Genomic DNA, 23,520 nt, shown 5'->3' with positions numbered 1-23,520 from the left:
CCCGGGAGGTTTTTCAATGCCTCACAAAGAAGGGCACCGATTGGTAGACACAGAATATCCCTTTGAGAATGGTGAAGTTATTAATTAGGCTTTGGATGGTATATCAATACACCCAGTCACTACAAAGATACAGGCGTCCTTCCTAACTCAGTTGCCGGAGAGGAAGGAAACTGCTCAGGGATTTCATCATGAGGCCAATGGTGATTAAAAACAGTTACAGAGTTTAATGGTAGTGATAGGAGAAAACTGAGGATGGATCAACAACATTGTAGTTACTCCACAACACTAACCTAAATGACAAAGTGAAAAGAAGGAAGCCTGTACAGAATTCATATTTTCCAAAACATGCATCATGTTTACAAGGCACTAAAGTAATACTGCAAAAAATGTGGCAAAGAAACTTTTTGTCCTGAATAGAAAAAGTGTTATGTTCGGTGCGAATCTAATACAACACATTACTGAGTACCAATCTCCATATTTTCCAGCATGGTGGTGGCTGCATCATGTTATGGGTTTGCTTGTCATTGGCAAGGACTAGGGAGTTTAGGATAAAAAGAAACGGAATACAGCTAAGCTGTAAGCACAGGCAAAACCTGATTCAGTGTTCTTTCCAACAGACACTGGGAGACAAATTCACCTTTCAGTAGGACAATAACCTACAACATAAGGCCAAATCTACACTGGAGTTGCTTACCAAGAAGACAGTGAATGTTCCTGCGTGGCCTAGTTACAGTTTTGACTTAAATCTACTTGAAAATATATGGCAAGACATAAAAATGGCTTTCTAGCAATGATCAACAACCAACTTGACAGAGCTTGAAGACTTTTTAATGGGCAAATATTGTACAATCCAGGTGTGCAAAGCTCTTATAGACTTAGCCAAAAAGACTCACAGCTGTAATCACTGCCAAAGGTTTTTCTAACATGTAGTCTCAGGGATGAGAATACGTAGTGTTACATTTTTTTGTATTTTGTTAATGTTACAATTTTTCTTCCACATAAGAGTGTTTTGTGTAGATCATTTTCCAACAATGATAATGAAATCCATCTGAATCCCACTTTGTAACAACAAAATGTGCAAAAAGTACCCATACACACATGTACATACACACACGTATGCACATGCCTACCCCTCAGACAGTACCCCACGTCGAGCCCAGCCCTGACTCAGAGCTGTAAACTCCCCTATCCCATCCTCCTAGGCGGCGAATGAGGAAGCCTGACGTGCTTAGACAGGTGTGACATCACAAGTTTCCCTCCCCTTCGACTAACAACACACTCCAAATTACATGTCTGGCCCCATCTCCCTTTGACACGAGACACGCAAGAGAGAAGACAGACAGGATTCCATTTGGACTCTTCACACCTTCCTCACCCCCTCCATGTCCCCTCTAGGAGACTTTAAATGATGTCTCCAATTACAACACACACTCACACAACCCCAAGGCTTGGCATGGAGACAGAAGTTTAGCGGTCTCATTAGTAGCAGGAGGAATTCCAATAAGATAATTAGCTATGGAGATGAGAGAACGTCGGCAGTAAATGACACGAGAGAGAAAGAGGGGGAGGGAGGAAGAGAGAGAAGAAAGAAACAAGAAATACAGTGAGAGAGGAAGATAGAGAATATACAGACAGACAGAGAGCGAGAGACAAAGAATGAAGAAGTGAAGCATCTTTAAAAATCCCCTTTCACTCCTCAGTGGCATACAGTACAAGTGTGTAAACTCAGTGTGACTTTATGAACGTCCAGCAGTGTAGCTCATGATGTGACTCGGGAAAACTAAGGCAAATTCTGTTTGTAGAGGGTCCCACTAGGCATGTCTGGGCCCTCTCTCTTTCCCTAGGAGGAGGAAGAGGAGAGAGGAGGTGGTAAGCGGAATCTCCCTGCCTCTCTTTTTAAACAGATGAGCACTCTTTCAGTTTGGCCTACCACATTTTGGGCGGAACAACTTTCCCCAAACAGGTAAAGGTCCAAAAGAGACGGAGTGCGAAGGAGGAGAGGAAAATAGATGGAAAACAGAAAATTTTACATTTTCTCCTGGTGGGCTCCCTTTTGGGACAAGTTGAATGAGATGACGTCACACTGCGATTGCGTCACTCCTCGCCCCCCAGTCACGTGGGTTTTCCTGCTCTCTGAAGAGTCCGTTCGGAGTTTGCAACTTTCCCAGTTGCCGGGTGTTACCAAACTTTGCCAAAGGTGTCAGTCGCTAGGCACGGGTATGACGCTGATGTGGAGGAAGTTATCAGGGTGACTGAGGTGCTCGCTCAGCCACTGCAACGGGGTCTCCAGCAGGGGCTCAATCCCATGGATCACCACCTGGTAACGCTTGGACTCGTCTGTATAAGGAGAGAGAGAGAAGGGAGACATGGAGGGAGAGGGATGGAGTATGAGAATGAGCTTCAACTTAAAAATCCTTTGGACTGTGTGTCGGACTCCATATATTTATATTCCTACAAACAGAAATGCTAGGATATTCTTTAAACATCACTAGTCATTGATTATATTGTGGGAGTATGTGTGTCTGTGTGCAAGCGATAGTTAAGTGAGTGTGTTTAAGTTGTCCCTCTCACCTCAGAATGACCGAAGCCTCTCGGCTAGCGACAGACAGATGAATCAATCACAGTGACCAGGCCTGACCCTGGGACTGACCACAGGTCACACAGCAAGACAAATGAGCCTCACTCACTCTGATGGCCCGACGAGGTGTGCACGTGTGTGTTTGTGTGTAAGTGTGAGTTAGTATGATAATCTGCATGCGTGAAAGATTGCCAGCAGGTAAACGTATCTGAATGGGTGTGAGTAAGGCTCAATGGACATATGTTGTATGTGTGTACATTGATGTCTGTAAGTTACTGGTTTTACTCAAAGCAACAGTAGACCCACCCACTCAGAGACACTGGGCCCCACTCACCCACTCACCCACTCACCCACTCATATCAGAGCACTGAGGGGAAGGGCGGGGTCAAAACACTAGAGGGGGCAGTAGCCAAGTCATGTTGGAGCTCAGTGTCTATATGACTACACACACATACACTGACCGTTTCTCCTTATACGGTACCAAAAGATGCATACTGTTGCATGTACACGTAATATCTGAACAACCGTTATAATCGAGTGAAGAATCCAGGGTTAGTAAGAAGCTCCTCAGGCACACCCACCACCTGCAGACTGGTATACAGTATGGATATACAGTGCAGTGAAAAAGTATTTGCCCCCTTTCTAATTCTCTCTATTTTTGCATTTAAAAAAAAAATAAAAAATTTCTACTACCTTTTCTCCACAATTTCGTGGTATCTTGTCTCGCTACAAGTCCCGTACGGGCTCGGGAGAGACGAAGGTTGAAAGACAACCCAACCAAGCCGCACTGCCTCTTAACACAGCGCGAATCCAACCCGGAAGCCAGCCGCACCAATGTGTCGGAGGAAACACCGTGTACCTGGAGTCGCTAGTGCGTGATGAGACAATGATATCCCTACCGGCCAAACCCTCCCTAACCCGGACGACGCTAGGCCAATTGTGCATCACCCCACAGACCTCCCGGTTGTGGCCGGCTGCGACAGAGCCTGGGCTCGAACCCAGAGTCTCTGGTGGCACAGCTAGCACTGCGATGCAGTACCCTAGACCACTGCGCCACCCGGGAGGCCCATTTTTGATACTGAATGTTAACAGATCTTCAACTAAAACCTAATATTAGATAAAAGGGAACCTGAGAAAACATAACTTTATTTAATTAATAATACCCCTGTGTGGAAAAAGTAATTGCTCCCTTATACTCAATAATTGGTTGTGCCATATTTAGCTGCAATGACAGCAACCAAATACTTCCTGTAGTTGTTGATCAGACTCTCTCATCGCTGTGAAGGAATTTTTGCCCACTCTTGCATGCAGAACTGCTTTAATTCAGCGACATTTGTGGGTTTTCAAGTATGAACTGCTCGTTTCAAGTCCTGCCACATCATCTCAATTGGGATTATTAGGTCTGGACTTTGACTAGAACATTCCAAAAATTCAAATGAGTTGCTTTTTAGCCATTTCCATGTCGACTTGATTGTGTGTTTTGGATCATTGTCTTGCTGCATGACCCAGCTGCGCTTCAGCTCATCGGATGGCCTGACATTCTTCTGGTCTGACACAGACCAGAATTCATGGTTCCTTCTAATTAAGGCAAGTCGTCCAGGTCCCGAAGCAGCAAAGCATCCCCAAACCATCACACTACCAACCCCATGCTTGACTATTGGTGTAAGGTTCTTACTGTGGAATGCAGTGTTCTACCTTTGACTCATCTGTCTATAGAACATTCTTCCAAGAGTCTTGATGATCATCCAGGCTCTTCCAGGTGCTTTTTGACAGGCTTGAGTCAACTTTTTGGATGAGATGGGTCCCATTATGATAGGGCGAAAACCAAACACTGCATTCCACAGTAAGAATCTCACACCAACGGTCAAGCATGGTGGTGGTAGTGTGTGTGTACGATCAATACACTCACAAGTACTAACATTCATACTGCAATAACACTTTCCCTCTCTCTTCCACATACTGTGCCCCTGGTGACAGCATTGGGCGCATGTGGGGGAGGAGGGGCGCTCCCCTGACACTCTCACTATGACACAAGGGAAATTCATCCCAAATATGCACAGCTTGAATATCTGCACACAGAATGTATGGTCTGGTAGGCCCTCTTATGGTTGTCATGTCTTTTTCAGAGGGCGGAGACCAACGTGATTAATCTGTATCTCTCCTCTGAAACGTTGTGAAAGCGCTGTGTCATAGTGGAAGGATCTTGAGTCCTCTAGATAGAATTATATTGCGTATTTTCCATGGATCCTTCTATACGGTGGCCAGAAGGCGTGGGATATCACCTAGGTTTTTCTGGAATGTGACATAATATCAGGTCTTAGGAAGACTGACTGATGTTTTCACATCTGAATCACACTGTGCTGCTGTGAGCCATTACGTTCCAAATGGAACCCCATTTCCTTCATAGTGCACTACTTTTGACCAGAGTCCTATGGGCACTTGTCACAAGTCGTGCACTATTTAGGGAATAGGGTGCAATTTGGGATGCATTCATGGCTGTTATACATTACTATGGTGTTTTGGGATTGGGGCCAATACAGTTGCGTTTGATTAATGTTAATGGCATTAATCAAAACACATAACTTTATTGACCCCAATCTCAAACACTATAGCAATGTATTACTCCATAGCAACTTATTTCCAAAGAGGAATATTGACCACCATAGTTTGAATAAAAATAAAAGATGACAAATTTGCACACACACTGCGGTTGAGTATTGCAGTGACTAACAGTCAAGACATGTTTTGTTACTTAAGTATAGCCGAGTCCAATTTAAGAAGGCCACAACCCCATTCTTCCCTGCAGGGAGGCCAGCCAACCAGAACTCAACCAACACACTGGTAGGCCAATAAGAAATATGTGTGTGTGTGTTAGGGGGAACTGACAGGTATAAATATATCAATACATCTCTCTAGACCTGAAAAACATATGTCTTGTGATGTCTCATAAGAGTAATTTCCTTCAGCAAGTTAGTTTGTTTTTTCATGAATATACTCAACTGCATTTAAAAGAAAGAACAGGGAAATGGAGTTTGCAGGTATACAATAAACAGACCATAAGGTATTGACTTGGAGACCTCTGTCTCATTTCTGCCTCCCCCTACTCAACACCTAGCAACACCTCACACACCCACCGTCCCTCATATCAAACCAACCACTGAAACCCAGAACACCCCCACTCTCTGAACAGTGAGACAGCCCGTTTGATGAGAAGAGACTGGATTCGCCATTGATTCTGACTGTGGTGTTCTGTGTGGGCGGATTGGCCAATAGTTTCACTCCTTTGTTCTGTGGGCTGTACCATGAATGAGTAAAATCAATAAGAGTGGTGTGTAGGCGAGTATTGTTGGCGCGTGGGCTTGTCAGTCGGGGGGGATTTCTGCATTCTTCACTTATTAGAAATACCACCACAAAACCTGTTTTTCTTCATAAGAAACATGTCACATCTGTAAAGGACATGACGGGGGAATTCTCGGAAGGCTTCGTCCCGCCAAGGCAACTCTTTCTGAGGCTTGTTCAATTGAATTTGTCCTGCGTCATACATGGGGAGAAACTGTTCAGACATATCTCTCCTGTCTGTATCTAACCCAGTCAAACCATGTCTAATACCTTGGTCAAAACAAAGCGTTCGCAGATGTCAAAGCCGACCAACCGACTGCTAATCAGAATAAGATGTTGATGTTCGATTTTCCTGCGTGGGTGGAAGAACATCGGTCCGGTCCGGTAACAGTACGACTCATCTGAGTATCACGCTGCCATATGCTGGGAATCCCCAGTTAATATAACCCCTGGTTACATGTTTCGTTGGGTTAGTTCAGTTTGATGGGTTTCGGGGTGCTTGAAGGACCATTAAGGCTTCCAGACAAAACAGAGGGGAATGTTTAAAAATGTTGGTTTGATGTTAGAAACATCAGAGTCGAGTGCTGAGACGTCCTTATCCGATAGGTCCTCACAAGGAATCGGGTCCCAAGAATACGTCTGTGAACAATGCCGCCATTAGGCTGCCTGAGTACCCCCCAGTTCCTCTAATCCAAACACACAGCTAGAATCCTCCGCTATCACACACCCATCTCCCCAGCGAGGAAGAGAGGGAAACACAACAAACGACGGGAGACAAAGCAGCACTTTCACCTTTATCAAGCCAAGCCACCACCATCCTCAGAGGAGAGCAGAGAAGGAATTGAGAAAAGAGATTATATAAGTACAGGAAGGGGATGAAAAGAAAATATAGTGATTCTTGATAAAGCAAGAGAGAGTGGGAGAGAAGGAACGAGAAAGAGAAAGACATGTGAGGGAGGCAGACAGAGAGCGAAAGAGATAAAGGCCGGCAGGCAGACAGAGCAGTAGTAATTGTAGTGGTGCATTACACCATGCAGGTGATTCTCCTGCAGGTCCTCTGTCTCACAGCTCCATTGTCTGCTTATCTACTTCCTCTGCACAGCCCTCCAGACACTACCTGTTTAGGCTGCCTCGCTCTCCAGCGCTCCCCCTTCTCTACATCTAGCGCCGCTCCTCATTCCACTATGTATTTTCTTCCCCTCCCCCTCGCTTTTCACTCTTTCACATGAGGGCAACTATTTTCCCTCCTCGACCCTCTCGTGTGTTTTATCTCTGAGCACTGATCTCGAAAAGTCCTCTTTTACTGTGTAAATAAAATAGACCTACATGTCTGATGTCTTTTATTATCTGGCTTCCTGTGAGATGCAGAGCACCCTTTGATAGCACAGTGAGGAAGAAACAGGTCTGCTTTCTCTTGTGGGACTGTGTGTGTGTGTGTGTGTGTGTGTGTGTGTGTGTGTAAGAAGTGTATGTAGTACAGGTGTAATTAGTGTTGTGCAATGTCTATGAGTAGGTAAGTACCATCGTTGGGTATAGCCACGGGGTACACCTCCTTCAGCAGGTCCCCAAGCGTGTGTGTGTGGCCGTCGGGCGAGATGGGGCGAAACAACTTCTGGATGAACGGTCTGTCACTCATCGTCTACACGGAGAGAGGGGAGAGGAATCAGAGCATGACAAATAAATTACATACAGTGCCTCCGGGAAGTATTCACACCCCTTGATTTCCCCCCACATCTCATTATGTTACAGCCTGAATTTAAAATGGATTAAATTGAGATTGTGTGCCTGTGATCTACACGCAATATCCCACAATGTCCAAGTCAAATTTTGTTTTGATAATTTTTAACAAATTAATCAAAAATGAAAAGCTGTAATGTCTTGAGTAAATAATTATTCAACCCCTTTGTTATGGCAAGCCTAAATACATTTGCGCCCCAAATGAATATGCCACTAAATAAGCCAAAGTCTGACGATTCAACCACAGGCTACTCCAGTGATAAAAGTTAGGTGCTATACAGGGGAGGCTGGTGAGGTGAAATCAGAGGATGAACTCATTGTAATGGCTTATAGGTCATTATCAATAAAACGTCACAATATGTTCAATTTGGCTTCTGGGGGGCAAGGAAACCCACAGCTTCACTAAAACCATTGTGCTGTTTTCAAGAGATTGTTAAATGTTATAACTATTTGATTTTAATATCAGCACCTCTTGAAGAACATAGTCAGAGCTACAAATTGCTCCATACAAAACAAGTGTGCACATTTAGCTCCATCATCAGAGTTACACAGCAAGTAACTGCATGCTTTTCGTGATCAGTAAACATCTGTTGATCGTGTCATTTCAGATATGTGAGGGTAGCCTCATGATATCTCAATATTGGCTGCCATTAATTGGACATTTGAGTGATATAAAGTGAAAGTGAACTATACCTGACAAGTGTAAGTGGCTTAGGTTAATTTTCCCATCCTTTGCGGGCTCTGCCTGTCAAACAACAGAAGGGTGCATTTGCAGATGTACTGTTAGCTGATGTTTACTTTGCAAGTTACCAGTAAAACCTTAGTCCAGTTGGCTAAACATATAGTGATAAGTAAACCTAATGTAGTTTTCCTCTCCAACTGCAGCGTAGACCTATCTAGTGAAGTTAGCTAACATTGTTTAATTAATTTAATTGTTTAATTATGATTGCTGCTGACAGACATGACAGGCACCGAGGTAAAATATATATAATTGGCTAGCTAGCTAATAACAGATTACGTCAATATGGCTAATAACGTTCAGTAGATAAACTAAATGGCTATATTTGCTTGCCATCTATAATAGTGATGACAGTAGTCCGACTGACAACTTGACCAGCACGAGGACTTGCTGATGTCAAGTCCTTTCCAAAAGCCTAGTCTCTGATAAAACCAGATAGTGGGGCAAAAAAGTATTTAGTCAGCCACCAATTGTGCAAGTTCTCCCACTTAAAAAGATGAGGCCTGTAATTTTCATCATAGGTACACTTCAACTATGACAGACAAAATTAGAAGAAAAAAATCCAGAAAATCACATTGTAGGATTTTTAATGAATTTATTTGCAAATTATGGTGGAAAATAAGTATTTGGTCACCTACAAACAAGCAAGATTTCTGGCTCTCACAGACCTGTAACTTCTTCTTTAAGAGGCTCCTCTGTCCTCCACTCGTTACCTGTATTAATAGCACCTGTTTAAACTTGTTATCAGTATAAAAGACACCTGTCCACAATCTCAAACACTCACACTCCAAACTCCACTATGGCCAAGACCAAAGAGCTGTCAAAGGACACCAGAAACAAAATTGTAGACCTGCACCAGGCTGGGAAGACTGAATCTGCAATAGGTAAGCAGCTTGGTTTGAAGAAATCAACTGTGTGAGCAATTATTAGGAAATGGAAGATATACAAGACCACTGATAATCTCCCTCGATCTGGGGCTCCACGCAAGATCTCACCCTGTGGGGTCAAAATGATCACAAGAACGGTGAGCAAAAATCCCAGAACCACACGGGGGACCTAGTGAATGACCTGCAGAGAGCTGGGACAAAAGTAACAAAGCATCAGTAACACACTACGCCGCCAGGGACTCAAATCATGCAGTGCCAGACATGTCCCCCTGCTTAAGCCAGTACATGTCCAGGCCCGTCTGAAGTTTGCTAGAGAGCATTTGGATGATCCAGAAGAAGATTGGGAGAATGTCATATGGTCAGATGAAACCAAAATATAACTTTTTGGTAAAAACTCAACTCGTCGTGTTTGGAGGACAAAGAATGCTGAGTTGCATCCAAAGAACACCATACCTACTGTGAAGCTTGGGGGTGGAAACATCATGCTTTGGGGCTGTTTTTCTGCAAAGGGACCAAGACGACTGATCCGTGTAAAGGAAAGAATGAATGGGGTTATGTATCGTGAGATTTTGAGTGAAAACCTTCATTGAAGATGAAAAGTGGCTGGGTCTTTCAGCATGACAATGAAGGAGTGGCTTCGTAAGAAGCCTTTCAAGGTCCTGGAGTGGCCTAGCCAGTCTCCAGATCTCAACTCCATAGAAAATCTTTGGACGGAGTTGAAAGTCCGTGTTGCCCAGCAACAGCCCCAAAACATCACTGCTCTAGATGAGATCTGCATGGAGGAATGGGCCAAAATACCAGCAACAGTGTGTGAAAACCTTGTGAAGACTTACAGAAAACATTTGACCTCTGTCATTGCCAACAAAGGATATATAACAAAGTATTGAGATAAACTTTTGTTATTAACCAAATACTTATTTTCCACCATAATTTGCAAATAAATTCATTAAAAATCCTACAATGTGATTTTCTGGATTTTTTTTCTCATTTTGTCTGTCATAGTTGAAGTGTACCTATGATGAAATTACAGGCCTCTCATCTTTTTAAGCGGGAGAACTTGCACAATTGGTAGCTGACTAAATACTTTTTTGCCCCACTGTAAATGCATGTTGTTTGCTTAGCTAGCTAGTTCCATTTCAAATGGATAGGCTACCCTCACAGATCTGAAATGACACGATCAATTGATGTTTAGTGATCATGAAAAGCACGTTACTTGCTGTTTAACTCTGATGATAGAGCTATTGTTTGTATGGAATAATCTAAAATGTGTAGTTCTGACTATTCTTTTCTAGAGGTGATGGATGATATTACAACTAAAAATATATATCGTTTTAACAATCCCCTGAAAATGGCATGCAGTTGTCAATGGTTTTAGTGGAGCTGGGGAGCAGCCAAATCAAACGCTCTGCACCGTTTTGAGACGTTTAATTGATAATGACCTATTGAAGACAAGAGTCCACCTACAGACACATCTAGTAAAATATAAAAAGTGGTGCTTGCCACCCAGTCTCTGATCTGAGGGCAATGAGAAAGGTGGCGCTCGCTGGATATGGTCCAGAAGATCAGGTGTTCGCACACGGACACCGGCGATCGTGTTCCTACCAGTTCTGGGAAACCAGTTTGTCTATCAGTTCAGGGAACCAGGGGCCACCGAGGTGACAAACGGCGAGTCAGACACACAATAGCAACTAATCATGGGAGCTGTGAAAAGGAAACAGGCAACGGGAGGGTTTGGGTAACGGAGCTGTAACTAACACCGCCGGGCGCATGGTAGGGAAGGTGGCTCCAAAGGTGCGAAGCTGGCTCTTGGGTTACCAGAAAGAGTGACTCACTGACAGGAATCGCAGAGTTTGTGCGGGATTATGCCGGGAGCTGGAGTGGAGAGAGTGCGATAAGTGACAGCTACTTCGTTGCATTTTTAAAAACCGCCATGAATAATTGACCCGGGTACCATACAAAGAGGGGGCCATTGATCCTGGAGAGAAGCGCGATACTCTTGGACGGTGACACTTTCTTTTCAGTTCGTGTGACACCAGAGCTAGCAGAGTACCACCTGGCGACACCCAAGAGCGATGCGTCATTAACTCTCCAACGATGAGAGGTCGGGGGAAAAGAGACTCGCTCTCCTTGACTGAAGCAAGCAAGGGGACTCAACCCATAGCCTAATTGCCCGTGTGGATTCCATCCGACTAATTGACAGTAAACTGGTGGCTGAGGTGCACAAACGTCAATCAATATAATAATAATAATTATTATTGGCCCGTGACATGAATGGGAAAAAGCGGTGAGGGAGGAGTGCCCTTCTCAAATGGAAAGGTGATGTGCGCCGCTCGGTCATGTTGTCAACAAGGCAGCATAGTGCATCGTCTAGAAACATCTCTTTCCCATAAAATATATGTTTGAATTTTCAAACTAGATTTCGTTTGGAAGGCAGTTACTCCACGTGCTTAATTGAATCTAGTCTTGGCTACGTCACTTTTGTTTTGAGCCAACTTTACCGTGGGCTTTGAACGGGGGACCTGGCTCACTCCCGGGAGCCCGGTGCAAACTCCTCCCATCGGGGTAACCCGGCCCAGATAATCAAATCCCCCTCACTGAGTGAGTCAGTTGGAGAGAAAGCATTGGCACTTTTCTCACTGAGCCCAAGACCTTCCACTGGTAAATAAAAATTCCAAGGAGATTTTTTGGAGTTCTCATTTTCCTCAACCACTGAGGCACCATGTAATTTACAGTATACATGTAGGCTATGGAATTGGATGCCCTTACGTTAATTACTTTTTGCAAATCCAATCAGTTTTCCACGTTGATTCAACGTCATCACACTGATCTTTTGGGTTAAAATTATGTGGAAACAAAGTTGATTCAACCAGTTTTTGCCCAGTGGGATTTTCATTTCAGATTTAGTGGCTTTGACACTTTGTAACACAGTGGCGTCACGTTTGGAACTGGAAACAGGCGGCCGAATAAGACTGGCGTGTGCAATCACCAAGCGCGCACAATGGCGCTCTAGGACGCACACGCATAGACACAGATAAATCCATCCCCTCGAAATCTCTTCCCTTTTCAAAAAGGAGCACAGTCTAGCGGAAGTGAGTGCTTTGTTATTTAGAGTCAATATTGTCATTAATTATGTCTGCATCAAAAGCAGCCCATGTTATTTACACTAAAGGCCGCAATTTGTCGTCAAAGGGGGGCCTGCAGGTTGAAATATAGTCATTGATGATGACTACTGCATTCGGACGCGGGACAGCTTTGTCCGCCGTTGGTTCAGTTAACTTTGGAGTACACAATGCCTCTGTGGTTTTACAACCACTGTTTTATTATTGTGTTGGACCGTTTTATTATAGGCAAAATAAAAAACACTTTGTTGAAGTGTGAAATGAGTTCCATATGTACCTAGTTTTGGGACAACATCGGGAGTCTGTGTATTGTCCAACCAATACAAAGACTCCCAACGTTGTGTCCCAAAGCTAATTTGTACCAAGCTTTTGTTTAATTTTGCATGTTTTTGTTTATGATAGCCATATATCCACGTGAAGGAATTCACAATATTATAATTGAAGACTAGGCATCACATCACATTTTCCTGGAAGTGGCAAAAAATATTCATCATCTCATTTTGTGGTAACATTTTGTTTCCTTTACTAACTAAAAGTCAATATAGGCCAAGACATTTTATAATGTTTTAGTCAACACTTGAATGATATATTTTATTGTTCTGTTTGGTCGCCTTTAATTTTGAATAGATTTATGATTGTAACATTCCAGTTAATACATTGATGAGAGATTTTATGGGCATAAAGGCTGACATCTGTTATAACACAGCAGCAAAGCTCTGACAACCTACTCGGATTCCCATGGAGAAATGTCCACATCAATCTATATTCAGCAATATATCACTAGAACCCCTTCACAACTGACTCGTTCAAACATGCCTTCATTTGTTTATTCTTGTTGAGAAGAGATGGCCTCAAATACTATGGAAAAAGGTAGGCAAAGCTATATAACAGTCGAGCTGATCCGAGGGCTTATTGAACGCAGTCTTGGGTAAAATCATGCCTGTTGCTGGCGCACAGTGTCCCCACGCAGTTTTCCTACACTATGGGATACACACGGCCTAATGTTTTCCAGACCTTCAGGGAGAGACACTGGTGCTCATTCATCTTTTTGAGGGAATTTCATCTGAGTCATAGATGGCGGAATCCCCCTTAGGAATTCACCTGTGCCCGCCTGCATCCCACGGTTTGGGCACACTTCATTTGAGTTGCCCACATCCAACTATAAACTTGTCAAACGAATCGCTCGCCAAGCACACGATCAGAAAAAACATTAGGCTAACACATTTGGAGTTTAATGGGTGGGTGATCTCTGGGAAAATATGAGGGTTGTTTGATTTATCTGCTGTTATCAAAGGAGTTTAACAAAATACCATTTTGGGGGAAAAAGTTATTCACTGAATATCTCCAGGAAATATTTTGCAACTGAGCACTTGGGTTGTTTCTGTCACTGGATCACAATAAATTACAAGCTTACTAACAATTTAAAAGTTGCTTAACTGTTGCGACGAGCAATCCCGTATCCGGGAGCGTAATTATAGCCTCAAGCTTATTACCATAACGCAACGTTAACTATTCATGAAAATCGCAAATTAAATGAAATAAATATATTGTCTCTCAAGCTTAGCCTTTTGTTAACAACACTGTCATCTCAGATTTTCAAAATATGCTTTTCAACCATAGCAAAACAAGCATTTGTGTAAGAGTATTGATAGCTAGCATAGCATTAAGCCTAGCATTCAGCACGCAACATTTTCACAAAAACAAGAAAAGCATTCAAATGCATCCAAATTAACTCCATAATATCGACAGAAACATGGCAAACGTTGTTTAGAATCAATCCTCAAGGTGTTTTTCACATATCTATTCGATGATATATCCCTCGTAGAAGTTTGGTTTCTCCTCTGAACGACATGGAAAAATGCCTGCAGCTGGAGATTGCGCACCAATTTCGACGGAGGACACCAGGCGGACACCTGGTAAATGTAGTCTCTTATGGTCAATTTTCCAATGATATGCCTACAAATACGTCACAATGCTGCAAACACCTTGGGGAAACGACAGAAAGTGTAGGCTCATTCATTGCGCATTCACAGCCATATAAGGAGACATTGGAACACAGCTCCTCCAAAATCTGGGGCATTTCCTGTTTGAAATTTCATCTTGGTTTCGCCTGTAGCATCAGTTCTGTGGCACTCACAGATAATATCTTTGCAGATTTGGAAACGTCAGAGTGTTTTCTTTCCAAAGATGTCAATTATATGCATAGTCGAGAATCTTTTCGTGACAAAATATCTTGTTTAAAACGGGAACGTTTTTCATCCAAAAATGAAATACTGCCCCTAGAGTTTCAAGAGCAGACCACTTTAAGCCATTGGACTTGGGCGGTATCCTATTCATGAAGCGCCTTACTAGTCCGTCATACAGCACCATCTACGGGACGGTTCAGGTACTACACTGCATCGTCATAATACCGGGCAGTGGAGTGACAATTCATTAATGAATGTGTTGATAAGCAGTTTGTGCAGCACATTTCAGTGTACTGTGTATTTTTTTCCATTCTTACTCTGATTTCCATATTCAGTTAATGCTTTCTCATATTCCTAAATGCACTATTTGCTTATCAGATGGTAAAAGAGTATTCTTTCATGACTATGCATTGCCGTATTTGTGACCTGACGTATTTTTTGCATCATCTATTAACAGTACCAATGATGCCACACTGCAGGTCACACTGGCTGTGATGTCGACATGGCATGTATTAGCCCATTTACCAGGTATATCCTGAAGGGGATGTAGCGAAAGCCTCCCTCCTCTGTGGGGTATTCCATCAGCTTACGGTTCATGGCCCAGAACTGGTCAAACTTATCTGAGGAACACAACACAACTACATTTACATACAAACTGTCCCCATGTCCTTTTATGTTTTTAAACCAGCTCTACAAGGCTTCTGAAACTCTGTTAACCTGTCGTGGTTTCTAACTCCCCTCCCCTGTCTCTCACTTTCACACAATTTTAGCTTTTGAAATATTTCAGATCTGTTTTCTCTTCTGGGTGGAGTTATGGAAGCCTCCAAAATAGTATATTTTGGTAAGTGAGAAGAGAAAAAAACTTTGCAGCTGAGGCAAAGACAATGTTCAGAGAGTGTGGGTGGCGTGGTTTTGACTGGTTGGCTTGGGGGTATGTAAGTTGTTGAGTAGAGGGGCAAAATAAGGGTACAGAATCCCAAAGTCAATACTTACGTGTGTGTGTGTGTGTGTGTGTGTGGGACCCTCACCATTCTGCAGGCCCATCCACAGCTGCTTGTGGTCTTTCTTCTGCATGTCGTTGATGACCTGGCTCTTGTGTTTGAGGGCATCCGCCTCCTTGATGCTGGACATGAAGTGGGCCTCAATCACAGAGTTAGAGGGGCAGTGGAGCAGGTCACGCTCTGGGAAATTCTACCTCAGAGAAACCACACAGGCAGGACTGCTTTTTATAGAGGTTGACCGATTAATCGGTATGGTTGATTAATTAGGGCCGATTTCAAGATTTCATAAAAATCGGTAATCAGCATTTTTGGACGCCGATTACATTGTACTCCACGAGGAAACTGCGTGGCAGGCTGACCACCTGTTACGCGAGTGCAGCAAGGAGCCAAGGTAAGTTGCTAGCTAGCATAAAACGTATCTTGTAAAAAACAATCAATCTTAACATAACCACTAGTTAACTACACATGGTTGTCCTGCATTGCAAATAATCAATGCGGTGCCTGTTAATTTATCATCGAATCACAGCCTACTTTGCCAAACGGGTGATGATTTAACAAGCGCATACGCGAAAAAAGCACTGTCGTTGCACCAATGTACCTAACCATAAACATCAATGCCTTTCTTCAAATCAATACACAAGTATATATTTTTTAAACCCGCATATTTAGTTAAAAGAAATTCATGTTAGCAGGCAATATTAACTAGGGAAATTGTGTCACTTCTCTTGCGTTCTGTGCAATCAGAGTCAGGGTATATACAGCAGTTTGGGCCGCCTGGCTCGTTGCGAACTGTGTGAAGACCATTTCTTCCTAACAAAGACCATAATTAATTTGCCAGAATTTTAGATAATTATGACATAACATTGAAGCTGGTGCAATGTAACAGCAATATTTAGACTTATGAATGCCACCCGTTAGATAAAATACGGAATGGTTTCGTTCTGATAGTTTCCGGATTTGACCATATTAATGACCTCAGGCTCGTATTTCTGTGTGTTTATTATATTATAATTAAGTCTATGATTTGATATTTGAAATAGCAGTCTGACTGAGCGGTGGTAGCAGGCTCGTAAGCATTCATTCAAACAGCACTTTCCTGCGTTTGCCAGCAGCTCTTCGCAATGCTTATTGCGCTGTTTATGACTTCAAGCCTATCAACTCTCGAGAATAGGCTGGCAAAACTATAGTGTTCATAAGAACATCCAATAGTCAAAGGTATATGAAATACAAATGGTAGAGAGAGAAATAGTCCTATAATTCCTATGATAAAACCTAAAACTTCTTAACTGGGAATATTGAAGACTCATGTTAAAAGTAACCACCAGCTTTCATATGTTCTCATGTTCTGAGCAAGGAACTTAAACATTAGCTTTTTTACATGGCACATATTTCACTTTTACTTTCTTCTCCAACACTGTGTTTTTGCATTATTTAAACCAAATTGAACATGTTTCATTATTTATTTGACACTAAATTTATTTTTATTTATGTGTTATATTAAGTTAAATTTGTTTTTTTTAGTATTCATTCAGTATTGTTGTAATTATCATAATTACACACATATATAGAAAATATATATGTATACTAATATAAATAAATATAAATAAATAAATAATATATACAGTGCCTTGCGAAAGTATTCGGCCCCCTTGAACTTTGCGACCTTTTGCCAGATATAAAACTGTATTTTTTTGTGAAGAATCAACAACAAGTGGGACACAATCATAAAGTGGAACGACATTTATTGGATATTTCAAACTTTTTTAACAAATCAAAAACTGAAAAATTGGGCATGCAAAATTATTCAGCCCCCTTAAGTTAATACTTTGTAGCGCCACCTTTTGCTGCGATTACAGCTGTAAGTCGCTTGGGGTATGTCTCTATCAGTTTTGCACATCGAGAGACTGACATTTTTTCCCATTCCTCCTTGCAAAACAGCTCGAGCTCAGTGAGGTTGGATGGAGAGCATTTGTGAACAGCAGTTTTCAGTTCTTTCCACAGATTCTCGATTGGATTCAGGTCTGGACTTTGACTTGGCCATTCTAACACCTGGATATGTTTATTTTTGAACCATTCCATTGTAGATTTTGCTTTATGTTTTGGATCATTGTCTTGTTGGAAGACAAATCTCCGTCCCAGTCACAGGTCTTTTGCAGACTCCATCAGGTTTTCTTCCAGAATGGTCCTGTATTTGGCTCCATCCATCTTCCCATCAATTTTAACCATCTTCCCTGTCCCTGCTGAAGAAAAGCAGGCCCAAACCATGATGCTGCCACCATGTTTGACAGTGGGGATGGTGGGTTCAGGGTGATGAGCTGTGTTGCTTTTAGATCTCTGCAGTTCATCCAGAGTGATCATGGGCCTCTTGGCTGCATCTCTGATCAGTCTTCTCCTTGTATGAGCTGAAAGTTTAGAGGGACGGCCAGGACTTGGTAGATTTGCAGTGGTCTGATACTCCTTCCATTTCAATATTATCACTTGCACAGTGCTCCTTGGGATGTTTAAAGCTTGGGAAATCTTTTTGTATCCAAATCCGGCTTTAAACTTCTTCACAACAGTATCTCGGACCTGCCTGATGTGTTCCTTGTTCTTCATGATGCTCTCTGCGCTTTTAACGAACCTCTGAGACTATCACAGTGCAGGTGCATTTATACGGAGACTTGATTACACACAGGTGGATTGTATTTATCATCATTAGTCATTTAGGTCAACATTGGATCATTCAGAGATCCTCACTGAACTTCTGGAGAGAGTTTGCTGCACTGAAAGTAAAGGGGCTGAATAATTTTGCACGCCCAATTTTTCAGTTTTTGATTTGTTAAAAAAGTTTGAAATATCCAATAAATGTCGTTCCACTTCATGATTGTGTCCCACTTGTTGTTGATTCTTCACAAAAAAATACAGTTTTATATCTTTATGTTTGAAGCCTGAAATGTGGCAAAAGGTCGCAAAGTTCAAGGGGGCCGAATACTTTCGCAAGGCACTGTATATATAAAATAATGAAAAATGTATACATAAAAAAAAACGGCCGATTAATCGGTATCAGTTTTTTTGGTCCTCCAATAATCGGTATCGTCATTGAAAAATCATAATCGGTTGACCTCTAGATTTTTAGCACTGTATACCACGGGTTGGAACCGGTTCAGGGAAAATAACTGAAAACCGGAAAATAACATTTTTCAAGGAACAAAAGTGATCCATACTGTTTCAGGAACAGACACATAATTTTAAAAGCATGGGAACCGGGTTAATAACGTAATTATTAAGTAAGTTCCAGGCATTTTGTTCTAGTCCCACTACAAAACACAACAAGGCCCTCACTCTGTCACTCAGAACCGTATTCCAGTGTCTACCTGGAAGCTGAAAATCTTTGCCTGTGCATGTTTAGGCTACCTGCCCCTCCCCCTCTGCAGCATAGGCGACTAACTGTACTGACGTTACAAGCTTGATTCAGAAGATAGGGAGAGAGATTTTTAATTAGCAAGAGAACAATGTGTAAACTTTTTCAATGCTAGTTAAGGATACTATAGGCCTAGTTATCATGTTTCACATTGGATTTATTAACTACAAAAAGGTAAGATGTGTTTTAAATTCTGGTGCCGCTCTGCACACAAGCTTGTTAACTTGCTATCTCAAGCTTGTTAGATAGCTAGCTCAAAGGACATTCAAAGTTCCTCCATAAAAGACGCTCCTCCTAGGTATAATTCTGTGAACCTAATTCATATAATGCATGTCATAACAAGATGCCCAGCGCTTCACGCCTCCTCCTCAACCGTCTCTCGCTCTCTCCACACCCTCAAAATGTTTGTCACATCTTGCGCCATAGGCTACACTCATCTGTCCATCATGCATGTAAACTAGCTTGTCGCACTGATTGGTGAAGTAATTTAATGAGCAAAATGTTAAAAATATACACTGCTCAAAAAAATAAAAGGAACACTAAAATAACACATCCTAGATCTGAATGAATGAAATATTCTTATTAAATTCTTTTTTCTTTACATAGTTGAATGTGCTGGCAACAAAATCACACCAAAATTATCAATGGAAATCAATTTTATCAACCCATGGAGGTCTGGATTTGGAGTCACACTCAAAATTAAAGTGGAAAACCACACTATAGGCTGATCCAACTTTGATGTAATGTCCTTAAAACAAGTCAAAATGAGGCTCAGTAGTGTGTGTGGCCTCCACGTGCCTGTATGACATCCCTACAACGCCTGGGCATGCTCCTGATGAGGTGGCGGATGGTCTCCTGAGGGATCTCCTCCCAGACCTGGACTAAAGCATCCGCCAACTCCTGGACAGTCTGTGGTGCAACGTGGCGTTGGTGGATGGAGCGAGACACGATGTCCCAGATGTGCTCAATTGGATTCAGGTCTGGGGAACGGGTGGGCCAGTCCATAGCATCAATGCCTTCCTCTTGCAGGAACTGCTGACACACTCCAGCCACATGAGGTCTAGCATTGTCTTGCATTAGGAGGAACCCAGGGCCAACCGCACCAGCATATGGTCTCACAAGGGGTCTGAGGATCTCATCTAAGTACCTAATGGCAGTCAGGCTACCTCTGTCGAGCACATGGAGGGCTGTGCGGCCCCCCAAAGAAATGCCACCCCACACCATAACTGACCCACCGCCAAACCGGTCATGCTGGAGGATGTTGCAGGCAGCAGAACGTTCTCCACGGCGTCTCCAGACTGTCACGTCTGTCACGTGCTCAGTGTGAACCTGCTTTCATCTGTGAAGAGCATAGGGCGCCAGTGGCAAATTTGCCAATCTTGGTATTCTCTGGCAAATGCCAAACGTCCTGCACGGTGTTGGGCTGTAAGCACAACCCCCACCTGTGGACGTCGGGCCCTCATACCACCCTCATGGAGTCTGTTTCTGACCGTTTGAGCAGACACATGCACATTTGCAGCCTGCTAGAGGTCATTTTGCAGGGCTCTGGCAGTGCTCCTCCTGCTCCTCCTTGCACAAAGGCGGAGGTAGCGGTCCTGCTGCTGGGCTGTTGCCCTCCTACGGCCTCCACGTCTCCTGATGTACTGGCCTGTCTCCTGGTAGCACCTCCATGCTCTGGACACTACGTTGACAGACACAGCAAACCTTCTTGCCACATCTCGCATTGATGTGCCATCCTGGATGAGCTGCACTACCTGAGCCACTTGTGTGGGTTGTAGACTCCATCTCATGCTACCACTAGAGTGAAAGCACCGCCAGCATTCAAAAGTGACCAAAACATCAGCCAGGAAGCATAGGAACTGAGAAGTGGTCTGTGGTCACCACCTGCTGAACCACTCCTTTATTGGGGGTGTCTTGCTAATGGCCTATAATTTCCACCTGTTGTCTATTCCCTTTGCACAACAGCATGTGAAAGTTATTGTCAATCAGTGTTGCTTCCTAAGTGGACAGTTTGATTTCACAGAAGTGTGATTGACTTGGAGTTACATTGTGTTGTTTAACTGTTCCCTTTATTTTTTTGAGCAGTGTATATATTTCACAGGTTAAAAAAGGAACAGAAAGGAACTAAATAAACCTGTACTTTTTTTTTGGTTTGAACCGGTTAAGAACTTTATTTTTCAGGTCGGAACAGTGGAACGAAACAGGGAAAAAAGCGGTTCTGTTCAGAACGAAACGATTGAAAAATGATTTTGGTTCCAACCCCTGCTATATACAGGCCAGCATCTGGAGGATTCTACATTTGGAGCAGCAAATATAGTTGCTGCTCCATATGTACTATGTTAACTTGCTGCAAAACAAATTCTGTGTTGTACCTTAAAGTGCACAGTGATGCTCCAGGGCAGGGCAGTGTTGGAGGCATGCAGGTCAAACAGTAATCCGATTGGATAGTGCCTGCAATGAATAAACATAGCCACATCAGTTGAGAAAACATGTCAGCAGAGCTTCATTCTTGTCCAACTCTGAATCATAATGAGTTATCCTCTCCTTCACCTTGGGCTGGATCTTAAGTAACCGCTTAATACGTTTTAGAGAAAATCATTTAAATCAACCCCCTTATTTACCCAAAGGTCTGAGGTAAATGTGTATGTCACTTTAAGATTAGGACTCATGTCCAACGCTTGTGTTGGGCTGCCACCTGGTGCCTGAAATGTAAGACTGCAGTTAATTAGTATGTAGTCTCCTCATTGATGATGATAGGAGGCGAGTTGATATGCTTAATTGTGATCTAAAATATTTACTTTACTCTACTGCTGTGCTAGGACACTTGTTTCTATGGAGGGGCACAGGGAATTCTAACCATTATATTCACTAGTAGTTCTTAAAACAAGTAAATAACTGACAACACACATAGCGCTCGCAGTCCTAATTTAAAGCTCACCCACCATTTGAGTGAGGTTCCCTCGAAATCAAACCACATCTCCTCTATGTCCTCGGCCTTCATGACCTTCAGGAAGTGCTTTTTCACCTTGTCTGTGACCAGAGTCAAGTAGCTCATCCTTGGCAGGAGGAGCTAAGGAGAGAACAGCAGAGAGGGGGAGAAGTGAGGGGCTCAATCTAGGTTCCCGCAAGAGTCCATGGCTCAAGCCGGCTCAGTAGTCATGTGTGTGACCTGAATTAGCTAGATCTATGTCACAAATGCCATGTCCATTGCACAGGAGGTTGGTCACAACTTAATTGGGGAGAACAGGCTCATGGAATGGCTGGAGAGGAATGGTATCAAATACATGGTTTCCAAGTGTTTGAAGCCATTCTATTGGCTCTGTTACAGCCATTATTATGAGCCATCCTCCCCTCAGCAGCCTCCACTGGCATTGTCCGGCAAAGCCACATCAGTTAAAAAAAAAAAAAATTGATATATAGTACTAGTCTGCATGTCACACTTACATAGAAGGGTTCGGCCTCTCTCTCTGTGATCTCATCCTGGTAAAGTGTGAAGCAGGTCGGAATCCGACCAAACCAAACATCTCGCAGCACGTCCTTGTCATCTGCCATCCTCCCGTCGCTCCCAGTGGCACATAAAGGAAGTATTCTCTAGCTACAAACTACCTGTCATCAACAGATTAAAGGGTCAGTCTTGGATTGGTACATTCATTTTGGGACTTTTAAATGAATGTTATATACCCATTGATTCTTGAAGAGTTTAATTGTTAACTGTCCTACCACACCCGAACACAAAATATGAGCTTGTTTTACTTGGTTGTTTGTAAACGATGTCATTGTAAACCAACCCTGCATAACCTCACAACATGGCTAAAACTATAATTATCTGTCTATGAGTGGCAGTGACCGTCTATGAGTGACCGTTGTTGTTTGAACTCCAGATTTTGCACCAATGACAGTCAGACTCATATGAGAGAGTACACCAGAATGGTAACATTCGAAAGCTCTCTACAGAACGTGTCAATCAAGCGCTCTTTTGAACCAGTCAATCACAGCTCTGCAAAGATCTTACCACAGTTTGTGAACACAACTTCAACTAGCCAGCGTTAGGCTAGTGGAGAAATACAACGTGCTAGTTAGCTAGATACTGTAACTAACTAGCCACGACTTCACTGGTGGTGAGGAATAAGATTACATTTAACATAGTTAATTAAGCTATGCTGTATTAGTTACTTTGCAACGATTTACATGTAAATTATTATGTATTGACTTGCTAGCTAGCCAACTAGCTAGATAGCTGCGTACGCTACCTAGCCTCACTGGCACCGGCAGGAATTGTAGCGAGGCTGTGGGCACATTTGAAAGTTTCCCCTAAACAAGTGGTAGGACAAGGAGCAGATCATTACTAAAAGTTGAGACGAATGATGAACAACATCTTACTTTTCTAGAGCGTTTGTAACCAGCTGCGATTAAGGAAGAGGGCCGTGGTGGTGTTGTCATTCGTCTATCAAGGAAAAAAAGCAAGGAAATCCCCCTTTCCCCGACGAGGTGTAACCTGCAGTATAGAGTGGCATCCAGCGTTCATTGTAGTGTA

At 42.8% G+C, this 23,520-nt stretch overlaps 1 protein-coding gene across 1 annotated transcript; it reads right to left on the bottom strand.

Moving 5' to 3' along the window:
* Nucleotides 1-806: 806 nt before the first annotated feature.
* LOC110514282 (autophagy protein 5) lies at nucleotides 807-23,478 on the bottom strand. Its single transcript, XM_021593753.3, has 8 exons — nucleotides 23,367-23,478; nucleotides 22,431-22,592; nucleotides 21,929-22,056; nucleotides 21,359-21,437; nucleotides 15,614-15,776; nucleotides 15,111-15,205; nucleotides 7,439-7,556; nucleotides 807-2,337 (listed from the first exon to the last, which is right to left on the bottom strand). Exons 2-8 carry the CDS (start codon nucleotides 22,536-22,538, stop codon nucleotides 2,201-2,203), a joined length of 828 nt encoding a protein of 275 aa, XP_021449428.1. The 5' UTR covers nucleotides 22,539-22,592; nucleotides 23,367-23,478; the 3' UTR covers nucleotides 807-2,200.
* Nucleotides 23,479-23,520: the final 42 nt, after the last annotated feature.

This window comes from Oncorhynchus mykiss, chromosome 3 (assembly GCF_057628025.1).
Source record: "Oncorhynchus mykiss isolate SJ-2025 chromosome 3, ASM5762802v1, whole genome shotgun sequence".
In the NCBI taxonomy this organism is placed as follows: Eukaryota; Metazoa; Chordata; class Actinopteri; order Salmoniformes; family Salmonidae; genus Oncorhynchus; species Oncorhynchus mykiss.
This window is presented reverse-complemented; position numbering and strand designations above follow the sequence as displayed.

Coding starts and splice junctions, on each gene's coding strand:
- LOC110514282 (XM_021593753.3), bottom strand. CDS start 22,538: ATGGCAGATGACAAGGACGTGCTGCGAGATGTTTGGTTTGGTCGGATT. Junction 22,057..22,430: donor GAGAGGCCGAACCCTTCTAT/GTAAGTGTGACA, acceptor TTCTCTCCTTAG/CTCCTCCTGCCAAGGATGAG. Junction 2,338..7,438: donor CGTGGCTATACCCAACGATG/GTACTTACCTAC, acceptor CTCCTTATACAG/ACGAGTCCAAGCGTTACCAG.